Below are 25498 nucleotides of genomic sequence, written 5' to 3'. Positions count from 1 at the left end.
GACAACAGCACCAGTACTGAAGTATTACAGTGTAAATTAAGACTTCACCTTGTGTGATGCCAATGAGATTAGCCAGTGGAAATTATTTTGCAGCAAGGACAACCAGGTACATTTGGATGCGGGGCATTAATGCCAACTGTACCACAGAAAATGCAATTCAAAGAAAGTGCCTAGCTTTTGGCTTTGAGTATTTTGATCAATCCCTTGTTTGGGAGAGACAAAGTGACAGTGGAGTCTGATCACATGCCAATTCAGAGTACCTTTCTCAAGAATGCTATTTTCTTGACAAAGATATCTTCTGGACATGACATACAAGCAAGGGAAAGATGAATACATTGTCAGAACAGTAGTCCCTTCAAAGAAAGTCGAGGATATTAAGACACAGTGTCCAATCTTCCAGGTTCACTGAGAGGCAACAGCTTGATATGTTCTGGAAGTTATGAACTCAGCAGAGATACTAAATCTAAAAACAATTTCAAAGAGTCTTGTTTCAATCAAGCAAAGTCTGCACAAGATACCACTGAAGGAAGTAGTGATGGACAGATGGCTTGAAATCATTGAGGATAAACCTGTTGCTATCAGAAAGTATTAGAAATTATTACAGCTGAATTCATTGCCCAAGCTAGCATGTTGTATTAAGGGAATAGAGTCACTACCCTTGAGGAGATGAGAGGAGAGGAACTGAGTCTAGTCAGAGGAAGGCAAGAAAAGTGCCAAACATGAGCAGTGAGATTAAGACCCACGTCAGCCAGTGTTGTACCTACAATGAGTACCAGGCTAAGGAAGTTAAACAGATACTTCTGACACATGACATCCCAGATGAACCACGAAGGAAGCTGGGAGTAGTCCTCTACACTATCACAGGAATGGATGATCTTGTCACTGACAGTCACTATTCTGACTACTTGGAGTGGACCAGCTGAAGTCAATGACAACCAGGAAGAATATAGAATGCCTGAAGGTACATTTCAGTTGCTACGATGTTCCAGACATAGTCACAAATGATCATAGCCCTCCGTTCACGAGGGCAGAATTCAACTGCTTCATTAAGCATTGGGAAATTCAACACTGTGTGTGATCTCCATTTTATCTTCTATCAAATGGAAAGGCAGAAGTGGCACGATAAACATCACAGGGAATATGAAGAAGTTGACCAAGTCCAGTACAGACTTGTACAAGACAATTCTCGAGTGAAGAAATACACCAATCAGAGGCGTGAAAAGCAGGGCAGCTTAAAGACTAATGCCACACCACACCCACATCAATTTTCAAACAGCAAAATATAAAACAACTAATGTCAGAAGTAGTAACTGCAGCAACATGAAGATGAAATGACAGGAAGCTCAATTTCTCTTTAATAAAATTGCACACGTGTGCCGTGTTCATGAACGGCCAACTACACCATCGTAACACAGGCAGCAGCAACATTGAATCTGTCAGGTGTAACAGTAACACCGCCCTGGTCTGCAGGTTTGGTAACAGAGCCAGGATTGGAATGGAATGCAGCAAGTTTATAAGGAGACAGGGTACAGTGAGAGAGGGGAGCACAGAGGTTGAGACAATGTTAAGCTTGCAGTTTTCCATGAAAAGGTCAAGAATGGTTAAAAAAACCCCCAAGGGTGGGCTTCAGACTGGGGGACAACATTGATAATGAGTGAAAGGGTCCTTGAGCAAGTGGTGGGGTGGTCTCCTTAGACTCTGGGTCTTTGCTTTCCTTCTTGCTCTCCTGCCCAACCTATTTTCTAAGGCCATGGAGGACTCACATTTGTCTTTAAACCTGTCCTGTCTTCCATCCTGTCACAGACCTTCCTTTGTACTCACCTCACCCACTCATTGCTTAATACTTCTTTTCCATCTCTAACCTTTCCCAATACTGACAAATGATCATAGGCCTGAACTGTTAACTCTGTTTTTCTCTCTCTATATACAGATACTGTCTGAAGTCACATGACACCAGGTTCTAGGCCAACAGCTTTATTTAAAATCACAAGCTTTCAGAGTGCTGCCCCTTCGTCAGGTGAAGTCTATGCAGATGCTGCTAAACAACCGTGTGCTCCCATCATTTTCTGCTCTTCCATCTGCAATATCCATAGCTTTCCAATGAGCCTTTGATTCTATCCCTCGGTCTGATTCTTTTCTGCACAATCTCCTACTTCTTTGAGGCTACAGTAATGTAATTTCTACAGGATTCAACCCCACCTTCCTCATTTCAAGTTGTTCAATAGGTTAGCAAGTGAACAGGGTAGTATTCCTGAAACCAGTACCTGTGATCTTCCATGTTATTCACTTAATTCCAAGTTCCTGATGTTCTTGGAAGAGAACCCACTTCCTCTTTATTCTCCACGGTGTAGTTGGTTCTGATATGGCTAACGGCAAATCGATTTCTCCCTTCTGTTTACCGGTTCCTCTCTCCTTATTTTGAGAAATCCTTTACCTGGCTGCAGATGGGTAAGGCACCTTCCTGAATTCTGCTTCTGAATCCTCTACATGTTTCTCTCTAATCGCCCTACATGCCATGTTTAGTATTCCCAATGGCCTTGTAGCATCATGGAGTTACATCGCCATCTGCTGGTACCTCACCTTTATTCATGTGGCTCTTTTTAGCAGAAGATTTAACTATGCAAGTTACGAATAAAAGGGGACACAGATGTAATCCAAATTCAGAAAATCATAATTAAAATGAAAAAGGAAGTGGTATATTGCAGGTTAGCAGGACTATAAGCAAGGCTGTTGTTTTTCTATAGAGCAAAGAATGAATTGAAACCAATATTTAGATGTATCCTTTTCATGATTATTGCATAGTTTACTTTTGGTGCAATTAAAGTAATATTTAGATGTAGAGGGGCAGACGATGGCCTAACAATATCAGCGCCAGGTTATTAATCCAGAAATCCAGCTATTGTTCTGGGGACCCAGGTTTGAATCCTACTATGGCAGATGTGAAATTTGAATTCAATAAAAGTTGTCTAAAATTAAGAACCTACTGAAGTCCATGAAACCCATTGTTGATTGTCTGAAAAAACCTATCTGGCTCACTAAAGTCCTTCAGGGAAGGAAATCTGCTGACCTCACCTGGTCTGGCCTACATGTAACTCCAGATCCACAGCCAGCAATGTGGTGACTCTAAACTGTCCTCTGAAATGGCCTCGCAAGCCCCTCAAGTTAAAAAATATATAATCCCTACAGCATGGAAGAAGGCCATTCAGCCTGTCATCCGCTCCAAAGAGCAACCCATCCAGACACAGACCCACTCTCCCCCCCCCCCCATAACTCTGTATTTCCCTTGGCCAATCCACCTAACCTGTTCACCTTTAGACTGTTGAGGAACTGGAGCAAACCCACACAACAAACCCAGGTACCTGGTGCTGTGAGGTAGCAATTCTAACCACTGAGCTACCATACCACCTCAATCACTACAAAGTCTCAAGAAAGTCCAGTTGGCACCAGAATAAATGACAGTAGAATTAGCCCTGTTGACCCTCCAAAATCTTCTTCACCAACATCGGAGGCCTAGTGCCAAAATTGGGAGAGCTGTCTCATAGATGAGTCAAGCGACAACCTGATTTAGTCATACTCATGGAATCATACCTTACAGACAATGTCCCAGATACCACCATCACTATCTCTGAGTATGTCCTGTCCCACAGTGATATACAGTGGGGAGGGAATTGCCCTGGGAGTCCCAGACCCCCAGAAAGCTTATGGCTTCAGGTTAAACATGAGCAAGGAAATTTCTTGCTGATTACTATGTACCGTCCTCCCATGGCTGATGAATCAGTGCTCCTCCATTTTGAACAACACTTGGAGGAAGCACTGAGGGTGGCAGGGGCAGAAACTGTACTCTGACTGGGGAATTTCAATGTCCACCACCAAGAATGGCTCAGCAGTAGCAGTACTGATCAAGCTGGCTGGGTCTTAAAGGATGTAGGTGCTAGACTGGGTCTGCGGCAGTATGTGGCTGTTCAAGAACTCAGCTTACCACCATTTCTCAAGGGGGCAACTAGGAATGCACAGTAAATGCTGGCCCCGGCCAGCAATGCCCACATCCCACGAATGAATAAAAGTATACAAATGTAATTCCAACAATTCTAGTTGTCATGTAGCTTTTTTGATTGCGCCAAGTAAATCATTGTAGCCAGATGTTGCAGATGCTAATTGCAGAATCTGGTGGCCAGAATTTGTCTCGTGGAACATCTCAAGCATGCCTGAGCTACAATTTTGCCTCATTTGTCTACTCAATTATGTTGGCTGCAAATTGATCATGGTGAAGTCAATGGGGACATCTGAGGCCTTGATAAAGACAGTCTAACATTCTATTTCCTTGACTTCTGAACTTAAAGAGTATTGGAAAAGAATTAGAGGAAGAATGGAAAAACGAGAGTGAATTATGATCAAAGTGGGTGCAGGAGAAGATGGAAAGGAAGATTGGACCAATAGAGAGAAGACAAGGGAAAGAAAAAGTAAGAAAAGAAAATTCAAGTAAATAAGATACAAGTTGTGTTATATTTGAACATTCCAAGAGTGGTTGAGACAGAGAGAAATTCAGAACAAGCAGAATCAGTGATTCAAATATACACTTCCCTTATAATTTTAATGGACATCATTACAGATATATTGGAGTGTTCTGGGACTGCAAAAGATTCAACAGATAGAGAGGGGAGAGGCCCTGGAGGGATTGAAAGATGACAGTTTTAAAAGTGAGGTGTTGCTGGACCAATGTAGGTTAATGAACACAGGGGTGGTAGATGAATAGGAATGCAAGGTTTGTGAAGGTTTGTAGCTCAGGTTGAGGTTTAGGGTGTAGGTTTGCTGGCTGAGCTGTAAGTTTGATATCCAGACATTTCATTACCTGGCTAGGTAATATCATCAGTAGCGACCTCCAAGTGAAGTGAAATTGTTGTCTCCTGCTTTCTATTTATATCTTTCTCCTGGATGGGGTTCCTGGGGTTTGTGGTGATGTCATTTCCTGTTCGTTTTCTGAGGGGTTGATAGATGGTATCTAGATCTATGTGTTTGTTTATGGCGTTGTGGTTGGAGTGCCAGACCTCTAGGAATTCTCTGGCATGTCTTTGCTTAGCCTGTCCCAGGATAGATGTGTTGTCCCAGTCAAAATGGTGGTTTTTTTCATCCTTGTGTAGGGCTACAAGGGAGAGAGGGTTGTGTCTAGGAAACAAAATTACATATCTCCTAAGAAAATTACACAATTCCCAATGATTAAACAAGACAGAATTCCAGAAAATGAAACCAGACGGGACCAATACCCCACAATTCTATGGACTAAAAATCATCAAAAACACCAAAATAGAGGAAGACGAAGCAATGATCTCATTCGACGTAACAGCACTGTTCACCTCCATCAACATTGACCTGGCAAAGGAAACACTTACCACACTTTTAGAAGAGACCATCACACACATCCCAACCACCATCAATCACATTACCAACGAAAACATCATGAAGCTAGTGGACCTTGCCTCACCACCCACTTCACTTTCGACAACATAATCTACAAACAAACCAACGGCACACCCATGGGATCTCCGCTATCAGGATTCATAGCAGAAGCGGTAATGCAAAGGCTAGAGCAAAAGCCCGACCAACCATCAAACCAAAAATCTGGGTCTGCTATGTAGATGACACCTTTGTCATCACAAAGTGAAACAAGATAGAAGAGGCATTTAACATCATCAACAACACCCTCACAGACATAAAGTTCACCAAGAAGGAAGAAACCGATAACAAACTCGCATTCCTGGATGTCACAGTCAAAAGAAAGGACAACGGAGAACTACAAACCTGTGTATACAGAAAACTGACAAACACTGACCAAATACTTAACTATACCAGCAACCATCCCAACACACACAAACAAAGCTGAATCAGAACACTATTCCAACGAGCCACCACACACTGCAGCACAGACGAACTTCAGAAAACAGAGAACCACCTATACAATGTATTCAAGAAGAACGGATACTCAAAAAATACAGTGCGCAGATTCCTCAAGAATAAACCACGACAAGCAGACCAATTCACTTAACCTGCACATTTTTGGATTGTGGGAGGAAACCGGAACACCCGGAGGAAACCCACACAGACACGGGGAGAATGTGCAAACTCCACACAGTCAGTCTCCTGAGGCGGGAATTGAACCCGGGTCTCTGGCGCTGTGAGGCAGCAGTGCCAACCACTGTGTCACCGTGCCGCCCACTGGTTCCTGGGGTTTGTGGTGATGTCATTTCCTGTTCATTTTCTGAGGGGTTGATAGATGGTATTGGCCAAAAGAGTATTTGAGTATTTGGATGAGGGTTTCAGCAAATGATGAGCTGAGGGATGGAGGAGTCAAAAGATGTTACGGAGATTTGAAGTTGAGCCTCTTGGTGTTGGCTCAGGTCTGTTGCAGATGGTCCACCTTTGGCTTTGATAAGATATTAAGATTGCAATGGTCTGGCTTGACATCAATTGCCAGCAAACAACTGAGAGTTGTTAAACAGAGAATGGACTTTGTAATGTGGACCCCCAAATGTAATGCCATTGTTTTTTTTTGCCAAAACATTGGAGAAAATTTCTGGTTATCCAACACTAAATATTTGGCAAGCAGTCTGATTACTTAGAGACAGTGGAGGAGTCAAGAGAACTGGCAGGGAGGTAGAGCTGTATGTCTACAGGTGGAATATGATGTCATAGTTGTGTGATTGGAGAAAGCAAACACTGATGGTATTAGCTTCCTTTTGGCTTTGAACAATTTTAAGATTTGTTTTTGCAGAGGGAAAACCCATAGCTTTTAGTTCAGTTCAAAGAAGATATGGCTGACATTATGGATTAAAACAGTTTATCCTGAAGAAAGTAATTGGTTCAGAACAATTAGGAAATAGGTTTCCTCAGTGTAAAGGTTTTGGTTTGAAAATTCCAGACCAACAGTGTTTGGTTAGAATCCTGAAGCAGTAAAAGAGCTAAGAAAATTTAATCTCAATTGTGTCATTAATCAAAGCATGTCTCCCAAGCTGTCAAGCCAGGGAATGCCAGCCCAACCCTGCCCTCTAAACCCTCCCAATTTCTCTCGTGCCTACCCTCTCACATTAGCCCCCACCATCTCTAGCCCCACATCCTCACTCTAGCCCCCCCACACCAGTCCCTTCCCCTCTGTAGCCCCTCTCCTTCTAGCCCCTCCTTGCCTCTCTAGTCTGTATCCCTCCCTCCAGCACTCTCACAGTCCAGTCCCTCACCTTCTCTCTGACCCCTACCTTCCCTCTGGAGCCCCTCCCCTCACTCCACACCAATCCCTGTAACCCCTCCTCCTCACTCTATGGCCCCCTCTCCCTGTAGCTCCTTCTCCTCACAGGAACCTCCCCACTCTTAATTCTCCCACCCCACTCTAGACCAACCCATCTCCCCCTGGTCCCACCCCCTGACTAGCCCCTGCACCCTCCCTCCCTGTGTTCGCTCTCCTCCAATCCCCTTCACCTTTCCCTCAGGCCCCACCCCTCAGTGGACCCTCGTTAATGTCATCCTACACTTGCCCCAACACCTTAATGCACCCATGCCTAACTAGCCCATCACCTCGCCAGCCCCCTACCCACTCCAGCCCCGTCCCCTCACCAGGCAAACCCCTTCACTGGCCCCGCCCCCTCACTAAACCCACCCCTCTCAGCACATCCCACCCACTGGCCCCTCCCCTCATTGGCCTCACCCCTCATTGGACCTTCATCCTCACTAGCCACTCATCTCTATCCCCGCCCACCAATGGCCCCGCCCCCTCGCTAGCCCCGCCCCGCACTGACCTGCCGTGGCTATCGCTAGCACAACCTCCCACTAGCCCCGCCCCCTCATTAGCCCCGCCCCACACGGGCCTTTCGCCCACAGGAGCCCCGCCCCTTCTCCAGTCACTCATCACTAGCCCGTCCCCTCACTAGCCCCGCCCCTCGTTAGCACCACCCCCCCTCCTCTCATTGGTCCCACCACACGCATGCCCCTCCTCCTCCGTAGCCCCGCCCCCCCCCGCTGGCGGTTGCTATGGCCGGCCTCTGGGCCTTGGTGCTCCTTCTCCCGCTGGCGGTGCTGTCAGCCGCCGGATGGGGTTGTCTCCCCGCGCTGTGCGGGGCTGGGGCTGTGCTGTCGGCGGGGGCCTGTGTGCTGCTGGCCCGGTGCCGAGCGGGCGGCGGTCCCTGCCGCAGGGTGTGTGTGCTGGTGCTCGGGGACCTGGGCCGCAGTCCGCGGATGTTGAACCACGCCATGTCCCTGAGCCGGAACGGCTTCACGGTGACTCTGCTCGGATACCCCGGTAAGTGTGTGATTGCTCCGGGTAACCACCGAAAACAACCAGCCCTCTGTGTGCCAGGGTCTCCTCTCAGTTAACCTCAGTCATAAACTGATGGCCGGACATTCCCACAGTAATCAAAACTATGATTAAAATAATATAAACCTCTGATTATATAACATTGCAGAAAGAGTATTTCCCTCTAAAGTACTGTAAATGCATCATTTGCCTGTCTAATAACGCCCTAAGATGCTTCAAGACCTCCATGGTGTTCTTCCATCCAAGACTAGATTATCAAGTCTTTATTCGTGCTTTACTGCATTTTCATAGCAACCTATCCTATCCACTGAATAATAGAAGGCCGTAAACATCACTTCTGACAGCTTGGAGACACTGCCCAACAACAGAGGGAAATGGCCACGGTGGGCCCATATGGGTCACGGTGAAGGTACGGTTAGTCTGTTTGTAGACATTGGTGGCATAGTGGGCAGTGAAGAAGGTTTTCTAAGATTGCAGAAGGATCTTGATCAAATGGGCCAATGGGCTGGAAAATGCCAGGGGGAGTTCAATCTGGATAAATGTGAAGTATTGTATTTTGGTGCAACCAAGCAAGGGCAGGGCTTATTCAATTCATGGTGGGGCCTTGGGGAGTGTTGTAGAACAGAGAGAACTAGGGGTGCAGCTATATAGTTCTTTGAAGTTTTGTGTCACGTGTGGACAGGTTGGTAACTCTTGCCTTCATTGCTCAGTCCTTTGAGTAATGGAGTTGGGATGTTATGTCGAGGTTGTACAGAAGGGCTTTTGCCTGAAACGTCGATTTCGCTGCTCGTTGGATGCTGCCTGAACTGCTGTGCTCTTCCAGCACCACTAATCCAGTATTTGCTTTCCAGCATCTGCAGTCATTGTTTTTACCTAGGACATTGGCAAGGCCTCTTCTGAAGTACTGTGTCCAGATCTGGTCTCCCAGTTATAGGAAGGATATTATTAAGCTGGAAAGGGTTCAGAAGAGATTTACCAGGATGTTGCTGGGTATGGAAGCTTTGAGTTTGAAAGGAAGTCTGGAACCTTTTTCACTGGAAGGTAGGAGGTTGAAAGGAGTCCTTATAGAAGTTTATTATAAAATGACAGGAAAAGAAAGAGTTAATGGTAGTTAACTTTTCCCCATGATATGGGAGTTCAAGATTAGGTAAGAGGAGAAAGATTTAAAAAAGACATGAAGGGCCAATCTTTTTACAGAGAGGTGTGGAATGAACTTCCTGAGGAAGTGGTAGATGTGGGTACATTTACAATATTAAAAAGACATTTGAATAAGTACATGAATAGGAATGGTTTGGAGGGATGTGTGCCAGGAGCAGGCAGGTGCGACTAGTTTAGTTTGAGATCATGTTCAGCATGAACTGGTTGGAATGAAGGGTCTGTTTTCGTGCTGTGTGAGTCTATGTAGCAACTTGACAACAGGTGCCACCTTAAAAGCAACAACCCTTAGAAACACAGTAATGACCACCTCGCACGTGGCAGAACCTGCCTCTCTCGGACTGATCTCCAGCCATTCGCAAAAGTGGGGTGCTATGTGAAACTGCCCCCATCACAAATGTTTTGATGTATATCCAACACCTCATCTAGATAGAAGGATGACAGTAAAGTTCACACAGAGTCACAGAATTGTTAAAGCACAGAAGGAGGCCGTTGAACCAAGGTATCTACGGTGGCTATCCAAATAAGCATTTCACCCAGTGCAGTTCTCTGCCTTCTCCCTGCAACCTTGCAAAGAGCAGTCTAATTGCTTGCTGAATGACTTAATTGATCCAATCTCAATCATACTGTCTGGCAATGCATTCCAGACCTACCCATTCATTATGTAAGAAAAGTTATTTCTCATATCAATTTTGCTTCTCTTATTTATTGTTATAAATCTGTACCCTTTTGCTTCTGATCTTACATGAGTGCAACTATTTTCTCCCATTTACTCTGTCCAGACCCTGAATGATTTTGAATACGTCAGTCAAACCTCCTCTTGGCCTTCATTTCTCCCCAAGAAACAGTGTCCACTTCACTAATCGATCTTCATAATTGAAATCCCTCATTGTGGAATCATTCCTGCAAACCTCTTGAGCACTTTGTTCTGTCTTTCTATGCCTTCATATTATTCCTAAAATATGATGGACAGAACTGAACACAATACAGCAGCTAAGACTGAACTTGTATCTTATACAAGTTGAATATGATTTCTTGCATTTATACTCTGTGAATTAATGAAGAAAGACACAAATAAAGGGAATCTTTGTTGAAATAGGGACATTTTGTGCAGTATAGAGTCATACAGCACAGAAACAGATCCTACAGTCGAGCTTGTGCATGCTGACCAGGTTTCACATTTGCCTGCATTTGACCAATCTCTCTTTAAATCTTTCCGAGTCATGTACCTGTCCAAATATCTTTTAAATGTTATTATATCTGCATCTATCACTTTTGGCAGTTCATTCCACATGCAAACATCCTGAGTGTGACAATGTTGCCCCTCAGGCCCCTTTTAAGACTTTCTCCTCGCTCCTAAAAATGTTGTCCTCTAGGTATGAACTTCCCTACCCTAGGGAAAAGGCTATTCACCTTATCAATGCCCCTCATAATTTTGTAAACCCCTATACAGTCAGCTCTCAATCTCTAATGGAAAAACTCCCAGCCTATCCAGTCTCTACTTATAATTTAAATCTCCAGTCCCACTAACATCCTGATACAGCTTTTCTGCACCCTCTCCAATTTAATAATAACCTTCCTATTGGCAATGTGGGTACTGCAGATGCTGGAGATTACAGTCAAGATTAGAGTGGTGCTGGAAAAGCACAACAGGTCTGGCAGCATCCGAGCAACAGGAAAATCGACGTTTTGGGCAAAGCCCTTCATCAGGAATGAGGCTGTGAGCCTTGGAGGTGGAGAGATAAATGGGAGGGGTGTGGGGCTGGGGAGAAGGTAGCTGAGAGTGCATTAGGTGGATGGAGGTGGGGGCGAGGGTGATAGGTCAGAGAGGAGGGTGGAGCAGATAGGTGGGAAGGAAAATTGACAGGTAGGACAGGTCTTGAGGATGGTGCTGAGCTGGAAGGTTGGAACTGGAGTAAGGTGGGGAGGGGGAAGTCCACATGGTGGGGTCAGGAAACTGGTGAAGTCTACATTGATGCTGTGGGGTTGAAGTGTCCCGAGGCAGAAGATGGGGCTTTCTTCCGTCGGGTAGTGAGGGAGTGGTAGTGGAGGAGGCCCAGGACCTGCATGTCCTCGGCAGAGTGGGAGGTGGGATTTGAAATGTTTGGCCACGGGGCGGTGGGGTTGATTGGTGCGGGTGTGCTGGAGATGTTCCCTAAAGCGCTCTGCGCGAAGGTGTCCAGTCTCCCCAATGTAAAAGAGACCGCATCGGGAGCAACGGATACAATAAATGACTGTTGGAAGTGCAAGATGAAACTTTGATGGATATGGAAGGCTCCTTTGGGGCCTTGGATGGAGGTCAGGGAGGAGGTGTGGGCACAGGTTTTGCAATTCCTGTGGTGGCAGGGGAAGTGTCAGGAAGTCCTAGGCCACCTCCACCGCCACTCCCTCACCACCCGACGCCTGGAGGAAGAACGCCTCATCATCCGCCTCGGAACACTTCAACCCCAGGGCATCAATCTGGACTTCACCAATTTCCTCATTTCCCTTCCCCCCACCTTACCCCAGTTCCAACCTTCCAGCTCAGCATCGCCCTCATGACCTGTCCTACCTGTCAATCTTCCTTCCCACCTATCTGCACCACCCTCCTCTCCAACCTATCACCTTCACCCCTACCTCCATTCACCTATTGCACTCTCAGCTACCTTCTCCCCAGCCCCACACCCATCCCATTTATCTCTCCACTCCAAGGCTCCCAGCCTCATTCTTGATGAAGGGCTTTTGCCTGAAATATCCTTCCTATAACTGGGCGGCAGGAACTGTGTACAGTACAACAAAGTGATCTAACGTCCTGTACAACTGCAACACGATGTCCCAATTCCTAGAATAGAGTCCTTACACTGTGGAAATAGACCATTTGGCCCAACAAGTCCACATCCTCCCTTTGAAGGTAATCCCACCTAGACCCATTCCCCCACCTTTATTACTTTACATTTCCCCTAACTAATATAGCTAACCTACACATCCCTAGACACTATAGGAAATTTAGCTTGGCCAATTCACTGAACCTGCACATCTTTGGGCTGACTGAGGAACCCAGAGCACCCAAAGGAAACCCACGCAGACATGGGGAGAATATGCAAACTCCACACAGACAGTTGCCTGAGGCTGGAATTGAACAATGGGTCCCTGGCACCGTGAGGCAGCAGTGCTAACCAAGCATGCCAAATGCCTTCTCTACCACCATGTCTACCTGTGACACAACTTTCAAGGAAGTATGCACCCGAACCCCTCAGTTTCTCTGTTCTGCAACACTCCCCAGTGCTCTACCATTAACTGTGTACAACCTGCCCTTGTTCCTGTTGTATCAATGACATAATACTAGATCCAAACAGTATTTTACTTCAAAGTATTTCGTTTTAAACACCAGCATTTTCAGATTTTTAAATAGTGTTCCTAATAAATCTGTTCAGAGATGTTGGAGTGTTGCTGAACAAAGAGACCTTGGAGTGCAGGTACATCGTTTCTTAAAAGTGAGGTCGCAGGTAGATAGGATAGTGAAGAAGGCATTTGGTATGCTTTCCTTTATTGGTCAGAGCATTTAGTATAGGAGTTGGGAGGTTATGTTGCTACTGTACAGGACATTGGTTAGGCCACTTTTGGAATATTGTGTACAATTCTGGTCTCCCTCTATAGGAATGATATTGTGAAACTTGAAAGGGTTCAGAAAAGATTTACAAAGATGTTGCCAGGGTTGGAGGATTTGAGGTATAAGGAGAGGCTGAATATGCTTTCTCTGGAGTGTTGGAGGCTGAGAGGTGACCTTACAGAGGTTTATAAAATACTGAGAGGCATGGATAGGCTAAATAGACAAGGTCTTTTCCCTGGGGTGGGAGAGTCCAAAATTAGAGGGCATTGGTTTAGGGTGAGGGGAAAAATTAAAAGGGACCTAAGGGGCAACTTTTTCATGCAGAGGGTGGTACGTGTTTCGAATGAGCTGCCAGAGGAAGTGGTGGAGGCTGGTACAATTGCAACATTTAAAAGGCATCTGGATGCCTATATGAATAGGAAAGGTTAAAGGGATATGGGCCAAGTGCTGCCAAAGGGACTAGATGAATTTGGGATATCTGGTCAGCATGGACGAGTTGGACCAAAGGGTCTGTTTCCATTCTGTATGACTCTGACCTCGGGAGCAGATAGCACTTGAACACATGATTTGGAGATGCTGGTGTTGGACTGGGGTGTACAAAGTTAAAAATTACACAACACCAGGTTATAGTCCAACAGGTTTAATTGGAAGCACTAGCTTTCGGAGCGACGCTCCTTCATCAGGTGGCTAAAAGATAAAAGAGCAGCGCTCCGAAAGCTAGTGCTTCCAATTAAACCTGTTGGACTATAACCGGGTGTCACTTGAACGCAGATCTCCTGGGTCAGAACTGTGGTCACTATCATTGAGTCGTAAGCGTCATTTTCAGATTTTTATTTTCTCTTGTATCCAGAGTGTTGTCACATGCAATCGAGCAGCTTTTCCACCAAATCACCGTGACTATTCTTTGCTTTTAACTATTAACCACCATCAGTAATTGCCTGTGCAGTTAATTAGGTATTTACATGCAAAGCCTACTATGGGCATTGTTACTTTCAGATATTTAATGGCTTTGTCTAAATTTCTTTCAGGTGCAAAACCTCATCGAGATGTTTTAAGTAATGACAAGATTAACATAGTCTACATAACAGAAGTCCTGACAACAATGAAATGTGAGTGTTACAGTTTTATATAACTTCAAAGTTCATTGGGTGTTAGTAAATATCTAGACTTAGTTTGTCATTTGTGAACAATAATAATCTATATGAAGATAGAGATTTTGTATATGTTTTGTAAACACCATTTTCAGATTATTAAAGTTTGTTTGTATATCTTCTAGTTGGATCTAAGATTTTCCAGTATGGGCTCAAAGTCTTTGTGCAGACTTTACAGATATGTTACATTCTATTAAAGATTGATGCTCCTTCATATATGCTCCTACAGGTAAAACATTTAATTTTTTTATATACTTTCTGCTGCATTTGCTGAACTACTTGAATGAAATGGTAGGAAATTCTCTTTATTTTACACACAGAATCCACCTGGCCTCCCTGCTATTGCTGCCGTATGGGCAGTATGTTTGCTAAGAGGAAGTAAATTTATTATTGACTGGCATAATTATGGTTACACCATAATGAGCTTGACACATGGAGATCATCATCCCATTGTGCTGATTGCCAAATGGTTCGTATTAAATGAGTTTCATTATGTAGTTCACTATTACTCTGTAACCTCTCTAGTCCAAAACCCTGGGGCCTCCAAGTCATTTTGAAAAATCAGAATTTTCTGAATTATCGAATGATGTTAGAATACCAAACTGCAAGTATATGAACCAGAAACACTATAGTTCTAAATTTTTACTTGAAATCCAAATCAATGGAAAATGTTCTAAAGCATTTATAAAATGTATTTATTCATCCAGGTACCATATGTTCCACATCTCCACTCAATCCGGAACTAGGAGGTCTGCTGAAATAAATCCTTGATGCCTGGTGTTTCAGGACAATTGATTTCCAGACTGGAGAGGTTACAGTGTATTCCATTTTTTTATTCTGATATAAATTCTTATTTTTGCTGTTCTTTATCAAAGTAGAGGCGACACATTTCCAGAACAACAGAAGGTAAATTGGCCCGTTATGTCAGAGCTAGCCAAAAACAAAATCCAGCCTATTCCCACTTTCCAACTCTTAGTCCATAGCTTCTAGTTATGCATAATCAGGTTTCTTTTCATGCAGTGTTCTTGCCTGTCAGACTGCGTGCTCCAGACCCCACCACCAACACCTGGGTGAGGCAAATTCTCAACCTCCTCGTAACCCAACTCACTGTTTGCATCTGTGTTGCTGATTCACTTCTCTGACGTAAGTAGATCCTACCCATCCACACTATCTAAAGGTCCCATAAATTTATTCACCTCAGTTGCAAATCCACTTGGCTTCCTCTGTTCTAAGGATAGTGGGACCCCAGCTTATCCAAGCTTGCCTCAGAGCTAAAATCCTTCATTCTTGATGAACCTCTACCTGAACTCTTTCTATTTTGTTCACATCCTTCTGACTGCATTGACCAGAATGCTAACTCACTTCTACCCGTTGTTTTATACCATTCCAACACAATATCCCTGCCCTCCTACTTTGGCTAATAAAAGGAAAGTATTCTTATGTCATCTTATTCAGCTAATTTAACCATCCTGCTGTCCTAAAGGATCTATATCTATCTTCTATGTTTCTCAATATTCTCCCATTTCTACTGTATTCCCATATCTTGCCCTCCCCTAAATGCATTACCTCACACTTCTCTGGACTAATTTCCACTTGACACTTTGACAAGTCCACTGGTAGCTTATTGGAGTGTACAGCTTCCTTCGTCATGATCAACCACATGACCAATATGTGTAGTGTTACAACCAGGTGATGAAGGGCGAATTGGCTCCCCTTTTTTTAGCCCCCTTGCTTGGTTGTGACAAATGTTTGAAATCGAGCAGCAATGCCACACTTCAGTTAAAATGTAGTTCGCTAGGTCAAAGTTAAGGAGCCAATTACCAAAGTTTTCTTGAAAGAAAGAGAGAGCTTTATTATTTGCTAACCACAAAAACTGAAAATGCAACATTAAAACAGATGCTTAAAACATGTTTGATATAAAATAAAAGTAAAGAATGTGCAGTTTTTAAAAAATGAGTCTTTAGAATCCTTGTAGTGGTAGATTTAATATGAGACCATCAATATTGCATCTACCATCACAGAGCTGTACAGCATGGAAACAGACCCTTTTGTCCAACTCGTCAAGATATCCTAAATAAATCTAGTCCCATTTGCCAGCACTTGGCCCACATCCCTATAAGCCCTTCCTATTCATATACCCATCCAGTTGCCTTTTAAATGATGTAATTGTACCAGCCTCCACCACTTCCTCTGGTAGCTCATTCCATACACACACCACCCTCTGCATGAAGAGTTGCCCCTTAGGTCCCTTTTAAATCTTTCCCCTCTCACTTAAACCTATGTATGCCCTCTTGTTTTAGACTCCCCCACTCTAAGCAAAAGGCCTTGACTGTTCACCCTATCCATGCCTCTCATAATTTTATAGACCTCCATAAGGTCACCTCTCAGCCTCCGATGCTCCAAGGAAAACAACCCCAGCCTACTCAGCCTCTTTTTGTAGCTCCAACCCTGGCAGCATCCTTAAACTTGAAAGGGTTCAGAAAAGATTTAACAACCTCCTTCTTATAGCAAGGAGACCCACAATATTCCAAAAGTAGCCTAATCAATGTCCTGTACAGCTGCAGCATGACCTTCCAACTCCTATACTCCATGCACTGACCAATAAAGGCAAGCATACCAAATGCCGCCTTCACTATCCTGTCCACCTGTAACTCTACTTCCAAGGAACTATGAAGCTGCACTCTGATGTCTCTTTGTTCAGCAACACTCCCCAGGGCCTTACCATTACAGTGTGTAAATCCTGCCTTGATTTGCCTTTCCAAAATGCAGCACCTCGCATTTATCTAAAATAAGCACCATCTGCCACTCATCAGCCCATTGGCCCATCTGATCAAGCTCCCATTGTACTCTGAGGTAAGCTTCTTTGCTGTCCACAACACCACCAATTTTGGTGTCATCTGCAAATTTAATAAATCTACCTCTATGTTCATATCCAAATCATTTATATAAACAATGAAGAGTATTGCACCCAGTTTCGTTGTGGCAAACTGGTCACAAGCCTCCAGTCTGAAAAGCAACCCTCCACCACTACCCTCTGTCTTCTACCTTCAGGCCAGTTCTGTATCCACATGACTAGTTCTCTCTGTATTCCATGTGATCTAACCTTGCTAACCAGTCTACCATGAGAAACCTTGTCAAATGCTTTACTGAAGTCCAGGTAGATTATGTGTACTGCTTTGCCCTCATTAATCGAATTTGTTACTTCTTCAAAAAGACACGATTTTCCACGCACAAAGCTGTGTTGACTATCCTTAATTAGTCCCTACCTTTAAAACATGTAAATCCTGTCCCTCTGGATCCCCTCCAACAATTTGCCCACCACTGATGTCAGGCTCACCGTCTATAGTTCCCTGCCTTTTCCTTAACCCCTTTCTTAAATAGCGGTACCATGTTAGCCAACCTCCAGCCTTCTGGCGTCTCACCTGTGACTATCAATGATACAGATATCTCAGCAAGAAGCCCAGCAATCACTTCCCTAGCTTCCCACAGAGTTGCAGGATACATCTGAGCAGGTCCTGGGGATTTACCCACCTTTATGCATTTTAAGACATTCGGCACCACCATCTCTGTAATGTGGACAATTTTCAAGATGTTGCTATTTATTTCCCTGTGTCCTACTCCACAGTAAACACTTGATGCAAAATACTCGTTTAGAATCTCCCTATCTCCTGTGGTTCCACACGTCGGCAGCTTTGCTGTCTTTAAGGGGCCCTATTCTCTCTCTAGTTACTCTTTTGTCCTTCATGCATTTATAAAATCCCTTTGAATTCTCCTTAACTTTATATACACTTCTAGGGATTCACTCTATCCCTGCTATCTAACCCTGACGAATGTTTCCTTTTTATTCTTGATTAAAACCTCAATTTTGTTGACAAGTGTGGTGCTGGAAAAACTCAGCAGGCCAGGCAGCATCCGAGGAGCATAAGCCCTTCTTCAGGAATGAGGCTGGTGTGCCAAGCGGGCTGAGATAAAAGGTTGGGGGGGGGTGGAATTTGGGGTCGGGCACTGGGAGTACGATAGGTGGAAGGAGGGGAGGGTGAGGCTGAAAGGCCGGAGAGGGGGGTGGGGACGGAGAGGTCGGGAAGATGATTGCAGGTCAAGAGGGCGGTGCTGAATCTGGGGGTTGGGACTGAGATAAGGTGGGGGGAGGGGAAATGAGGAAGCTGGAGAAATCTACATTCATCCCGTGTGGTTGGAGGGTTCCTAGGCGGAAGATGAGGCGCTCTTCCTCCAGGCATCGTGTGGTCAAGGTCTGGCGATGGAGCAGGCCAAGGACCTGCATGTCCTTGGCGGAGTGGGAGGGGGAGTTAAAGTGTTCAGCCACGGGGTGGTTGGGTTAGTTGGTGCGGGTGTTCCAGAGGTGTTCCCTGAAACGTTCCGCAAGTAGGCGGCCTGCCTCCCCAATGTAGAGGAGACCACATCGGGTGCAGCGGATGCAGTAAATGATGTGTGTGGAGGTGCAGGTGAATTTGTGATGGATATGGAAGGATCCATTGGAGCCTTGGAGGGAGGAGAGGGGGGAGGTGTGGGCGCAAGTTTTGCATTTCTTGCAGTTGCAGGGGAAGGTGCCAGGAGTGGAGGTTGGGTTGGTGGGGGTGTAGACCTGACGAGGGAGTCGTGGAGGGAGTGATCTCTCCACCTTTTATCTCAGCCCGCTTGGCACACCAGCCTCATTCTTGAAGAAGGGCTTATCCCTGAAACGTCGATTCTCCTGCTCTTTGGATGCTGCCTGTCCTGCTGCACTTTTCCAGCACCACACTTTTCAACTCTGGTCTCCAGCATCTGCAGTCCTCACTTTCTCCCTAAACCTCAATTTCCCTCGCCATCCAGCAATCCCTGCATCCACCAGCCTTCCTCTTCAACCTAACAGGAAAGTATTGTCACTGGGCTCTTGTTACCTTATTTTATGAAGGCTTCCCATTTTCCAGCTGTCCCTTTACCTGTGAACATCTGCCTCCAATCAACTTCTGAAAGTTCTTGCCTAATACTCTCAAAATTGGCCTCCTCTGATTTAGAACTTTAACTTTTAGATCCAGTCTCTCCTTTCCCATCACTATTTTAAATCTAATAGAATTATGGTCGCTGGCTCCAAAGTGCTCACCCATTGACACCTCAGTCACCTGCCTTATTTCCCAAGAGTAGGTCAGGTTTTGCATTTTTTCAAATAGGTACATCCACATACTGAATCAGAAAATTTTCTTGTACACACTTAACAAATTCCTCTCCATCTAAACCCTTAACACTATGGCAGTCCCAGTCTATGCTTGGAAAGCTAAAATGCCCTACCATAACCACCCTATTATGGTTACCGATAACTCCTTACAATTTTGTCTGTCAATTTCCTGCTGACTATTAGGGAGTTTATAGTACAATCCCAGTCACTTGATCGTCCCTTTCTTATTTCTCAGCTCCATCTAAATAACTTCCCTTGACATATTCCCAGGAATATCCTCCGTAAGCACAGCCAGACTGTTATGCTTAGTTAAAAAATGCCACCCAACCTCCAAACCTTCCTATAACATCTATACCCTGGAACATTAAGCTGCCAGTCCTGTCCATCCCTGAGCCACATCTCTGTAATTGCTATGATATCCAGTCCCAACCATGTCCTGAGTTTATCTGCTTTACCTGTTAAACCTCTTGAATTGAAATAAATGCAGTTTAATTTATCAGCCCTACATCATTCTCTGTTTTGTTCCTACTGCCCTGACTCTTCAACTTGTTCCTTCTCCCAACTGTACCAGTCTCAGACTGATCTCTTTCCTCACTATATCTCACTGGGCCCACCACCACACCTCCTCCCACATTTCCCCACACACTAATTATTATTTTCTGCTAGCACTGAGCCAATTTTGTACTCATGTTGCCAGTGCCCTTTTATTCTGATTACTAATAAATGTGTTGTGTGACCCCGTGGAATGCCTTTCAGAACTTTCTTTACACCTCATCAACCCTCTGTTATCTGTTTAAAAAATCTCCAGTGAGTTAGTCTGTAGTTTTATACAAATGTAAAAATATAAAGCTCTTGCCACAAGTTTAGGATTACAGCATGAGTGAGTGGTCTGTTAGAATGGGGTAAATAGTGCTCCAATATCTTCTAGAGACCAAATCTTGACTGAAGGTGGAAATTTTGCTCCTAAAAACTGTCGCATATCATGTGATAGGGATGCTGCAACAGGTTTTAAAAACCGAAGACACCTAAATTTCTGTCAAGGTGCTTTTGGTAAATTCAGCATTTTTATAATGCAATTTTCCGTAAGAGGAGGCTGCCTTTCACAAACGGGCTTTCAGGTACTACAGAAATATTAAACAGAAACTGGATAATTATAGCTTTTAAATGTTTCATACAGTATTACAATCCTGCTAGGGATCATTAACATTTAAGGAGAAGTCCAAACATCTTGTTTTAATAAATCGATTGAATGTATTTAAGCAAAACCTTTATTGTATGTAAAACAGTTAAATAAAACAAGCACCATAAACTTTATATGGTTCATAATGACGGATATTTTACCCTCAATGGCTTTTCCGAAATACCCCTTGTACTTTGTATCTCTTGGTTATTTTTTTTTTCCATCCAAAAGTACATCAGTGTCCTCTTGGAAACTATTCTAATTTTGGTCAGTCCAAACCATTCTGAGCTGAGGATTTGCTCTCCTACTTCTTGATTGTGGATGCCTCAATCACTTGTTCTTGTTGCCTTCTCACTACTTTCAAGCTATTTAGAAAGGAACTATATATTTATTGCAGTTGCACAGTTTGTGATTTGATGGATGCTTTAATGTGCTTGCCATTTTAAAAAAAATAGGTATGAACGTTTTTTTGGAAAGCTCTCTGATTCAAATCTATGTGTCACCGAAGCCATGAAAGAAGATTTGAGAGTGAACTGGAATATCAAGTGAGTATATAAGCTGTCTTGTCATACCACAAACATTGGATTCAACATATATTTTATCATTATAGCCAGCAACTATAGCCTGTTTTGCCCTGATTTACTTTGACAGTAAGCCCAGCTTTAACATTTTTGAACTAGGGAAGCAACTATAGGAATCTAATATATCAAAGTTTGCTTTAACTGGCAGTCTTGATAAACCAGCAAAACCTATATTCCAAATACTATGAACTACCACAATGTTTCAGTATGTTGTAAATTAAGTATAACAATGATGTGTATAGCTCCTGCATTTTATATTTCTATGACTGAATGTGTGGTTTTACCTAGATTTTTTGAGGGATGTTGATGTCTCAAAGCTTGTCTTGGTCAGGGTTTATTGCAGTTATGCGTGCCTCTTGCATATCCGGAATATTTGAGCAACCAGCCCACTCCTGGTTCCATCAGTGCTAGTTAATAAAAAGTTTTGTATACTTAATATTCATAAATTAAGTTCAGGATAGGTTGGTAACAATATGGACTGCTTGTTCTCTAGTTATGTTGCATAAATGGAAAGTTTCTGGCCCAGCCTGGTTCTATAGAGAGCTATCTGACACTGTTTACAATTTGAAGAAACAGAAATCTGACAGTAATGAAAAGAAAATTATGATAGATATTGGATTTCTACGTAACACTTAATTCAGGGTTATTAATTGATAGTGGGCATGAAAAATACTTTTGAATATTATTTTTCAGCTGAATATGCAAGAAATTAGTTATCTAGTTTGAGTTATAATACGGGGTAGACCATTTAGGACAGAGATGAGGAGAAACTACTTCACACAGAGAGTGGTGGCTGTGTGGAATGCTCTGCCCCAGAGGGCAGTGGAGGCCCAGTCTCTGGATTCTTTTAAGAAAGAATTGGATAGAGCTCTTAAAGATAGTGGAGTCAAGGGGTATGGAGATAAGGCTGGAACAGGATACTAATTAGGAATGATCAGCCATGATCATATTGAATGGCGGTGCAGGCTCGAAGGGCAGAATGGCCTACTCCTGCATCTATTGTCTATTGTCTATTGTCTATTGTCTATAATGGTGAATATATTATAACTAAAGTGTGTTTTATTACAGGGCGATCACATTATATGACTGTCCATCTCCCATTTTTAGAGAAACCCCTCTAGAATTACAACATAAACTGTTTAAGAAACTTGCTAAAGATTTTGATGCATTTAAAGCAAGGTATGTTTCATATTTTTGCTATAAAATTTAAAATTCTGTAACTGTAAAGTGAACAATAATCCTTTTCTTGTACTAAGTTTACTTTCATGAATGCAGAAATCAAATACGTTGGTAAAATTTCCATGGTTCTATTATTACATTTAATGATATCCTTGGGATCCAGACAAATGCTCTGTGAAGGAATGCTCTGCAGTCCTTACCTCCTGGCATTATTGACCTATGACTCCAGTTCCATTGCAATGTGGCTGATTCTCAAATGTCCTAGTAACACATTATGTTGTATTTTAACTACCATGAAGTTTAAGAAAAGGGAATGAAATCAGATGGGCCATTCTCAGTTTGGCAAATGACAACAATGTTGCCCTTGCATATTTCCCCAACAAACATCTGGGCGCTTGTGCCATATTTCAGAGAGCTGTCCCAGGGGTGAGCCAGTTAACAGTCAAACATATTCATACTCAAGGAATCAATGTCCCTGAGAACTATCATCATCTCTGGGTTTTTCTGTCAGATGCACCAGGAAAGTGCCACAGCAGTGGCATACAGTAGAGAAGAATTGACCTGGGAGTCCACAACATTGACTGTGGACCCTATGAACTCTCATGACATCATGCCAAATAAGGCAAGGAAGCCTCCTTCCAATTACTACATATGGCCAGTATGAGATATTTTAAGCAATCTGTTTGGGGACGTTATCAGAAACGTCGGGAGCAGGAGGGACTTGAATCTGAGCCTCCTGACTTGGAGATTGGGACAATACCACTGTACCACAAGAGTCCCCACTCCTCTATGTTGAACATTATTTCAGAGGAGCACAGCAGGTGGCACTGAATGTATTCTGGGTGGAGTACTTCACCATCCATAGCCTTAAGACCTGGCCAAGTCCTGAGCATACAGCATCAAACTCTGATTGTGGCAGGTGACATGGGTGCCATCCAGAAGGAAAAGCAAACTGCCTGTCACAGATATGTCTGGCCATTAAAGTATCATTACGAGAGAATATTTTGCAGTCTCTGTGGAGACTACACTGTCCATACAGAGACAAAGTCTGAGTTTCATGTTGAGGATACCCTCCGTCATATTAAGTGGCACCAACAAAATAAGTGGGATAGAGTTGGAACAAATATAGCAACTCAAAACAGGGTATTCATGAGGCGCTAAGAGTTGTCAGCAGCAGAATTGTATTCAACCACCATCTGTAATCTCATCGCCTGATATATTCCCAACTCTACCATTGCCATCAAGCTTACTGCAGTGAAGAGTGGAGCAGGACACTGCATAAGCAGCACCAGGCATAGTTAAAAATGAATTTTCATGCCAAATAATATAAGCAGCATGGGATAGACAAATGGAAGTAACCCCACCAATAGATCAAATCGAAGTTATGTCCTTCCACCACATTCAGTTGTAAATGGCAGTGGGCAATTAAACAAGAAAATGGAGGAGGCAGTGACAACATTCTGGCAGCGGTATTAAAGGCTTGTGTTCCAGAAATAGGGGCACAGTTAGACAAACTCTGTTTACCTTTGACTCCAGCTTCTATGTGGCAACGTGAAAATCTGCTCAGAAATGATCTATTCGCAAAAAGCAGGACAAATCTAGCTGGTCAGTTACTGCCATTATTCAATTCTAGGTCACCAGCATTATGATGGAAGATGTCATCAACAGTGCTATCAGTTTAGCTGAGTAGTTATTTGCTCATTGACTTTTAGTTTAGATTCTGCTGGGGCACTCGACGACTCAGCTTGTTATGGGCCTGATTCAACATAGTCAAATGAACTGACCATAAGAAGTGAGAATGACTTGACATCAAAGCAGCATTTTACCAAATATAGCATCAAGGAATCCTTGCAAAACTGAAGTCAATGGGAATCAGAAATTCTCAGCTCATGAGTTGTGCCTACCTCAAAGGAAAGATAGTCCTAGTTGTTTGGGGTCAGTCCTTTTTTTATTCATAAAAATAATATTTATATATAAGAATTCATTCAAGCAGCTTGGTTCTCTACAGTAGTATGTGAGGAAAACAAACAAACATTGGGATTTGATGCAATCCAACAAACAAACCAAAGGCATCTCTTACTTGGGTAAGATTTATATTTACATATAATTGAGGCACTGGGAAGGTGTTTGATGTCAATCTTTTTAATTTCAAAAATATACTTTATTCATAAAATATCTTTATTGTCAGCAACACAGTTCAATTCTGTACAGTATCAAGGAAACAAAAACATTGGAGTTCGACTCTGTCCAACAAACCAAAGACATCTCTTACACGTACAAGACTATATTTACATGCATTTGCAGCACCATCATCTCAGTCCCAGTGCATCACTTCTGGTGTACATTGGTACTAGATCCAACCATTTTCAGCGGCCTCGCCAATGATATTTCCTGCATCATAAGGTCAGAAATGGGTTAGGATTAGGATTCATTGTTAGTTACAGTGTTCAGCACCACTTGTAACTCTGCAGACACTGAATCGGTCCATGTCTAGATGTGACAAAACCTGGACAAAATACAGGCTAGGCTGGTAAATGGCAATTAACATTCACGCCACACAAGTAGGCAATGGTCATCTCCAATGAGAGGGAATCTAACCATCGCCATTTGACGTTCAATGGTATTACCATCATTGAATTCTCCACTGTCACCATCAGGTTGTTGCCATTGATGAGAAACTGAACTGGAGCAGCTGTATAAATAGTGTGACAATAAGAACAGAATTTTGGTGTAGCTAATTTGCCTGCTTGTCTCCTCAAAGCCTGTCCACCATGTACAATGCATAAGTCAATCTACATGATGGAACACACTCTCCTTGCCTGGGTCAGTGCAGCTCCAACAACACTTGATGCCAAACACTATTCAAAATAAAGCAGCTCACTTGATTGGCACCCCACCTAACGCCATCAATATTAATTCTCACCACAACTGATGCACAGCCGCTGCAGTGTGTAGTCTACAAGATGTGTTGCAGCAAACCAACAAGTGTCCTTCAATAGCACCTTCCAAGCCTTTACCACCCTGAAGGAGAAGCACAGCATATGTATGGGAAGGCCACCAAGTTCCCTTCTAGGTCACTCACCGTCCTGATTTGGAGCGATATCATTGTATCAAATTTCTGGAACTCCTTCCCACATCCACATGGATTTGTGTGCTTCAAGAAGATAGCTCACTACCATCTCCAGGACAATTAT

The 25498-nt window shown here is 43.5% G+C and overlaps 1 protein-coding gene across 1 annotated transcript in view; it reads left to right on the top strand.

Moving 5' to 3' along the window:
- The first annotated feature begins 7984 nt into the window (after positions 1-7984).
- Positions 7985-25498, top strand: part of alg1 (ALG1 chitobiosyldiphosphodolichol beta-mannosyltransferase) — a 39182-nt gene continuing 21668 nt past the window's right edge. Inside the window, exons 1-6 of the mRNA XM_072559393.1 lie at positions 7985-8281; positions 14069-14149; positions 14317-14420; positions 14512-14660; positions 21000-21089; positions 22194-22304. Of these exons, the coding sequence (XP_072415494.1) occupies positions 8014-8281; positions 14069-14149; positions 14317-14420; positions 14512-14660; positions 21000-21089; positions 22194-22304 (803 nt within the window). The 5' untranslated portion in view covers positions 7985-8013. The remainder of the gene's footprint in view (positions 8282-14068; positions 14150-14316; positions 14421-14511; positions 14661-20999; positions 21090-22193; positions 22305-25498) is intronic.

This window comes from Chiloscyllium punctatum, chromosome 40 (assembly GCF_047496795.1).
Source record: "Chiloscyllium punctatum isolate Juve2018m chromosome 40, sChiPun1.3, whole genome shotgun sequence".
In the NCBI taxonomy this organism is placed as follows: Eukaryota; Metazoa; Chordata; class Chondrichthyes; order Orectolobiformes; family Hemiscylliidae; genus Chiloscyllium; species Chiloscyllium punctatum.
The sequence above is the reverse complement of the archived record's forward strand: the minus strand, read 5'-3'. Positions and strand labels throughout refer to the sequence as shown.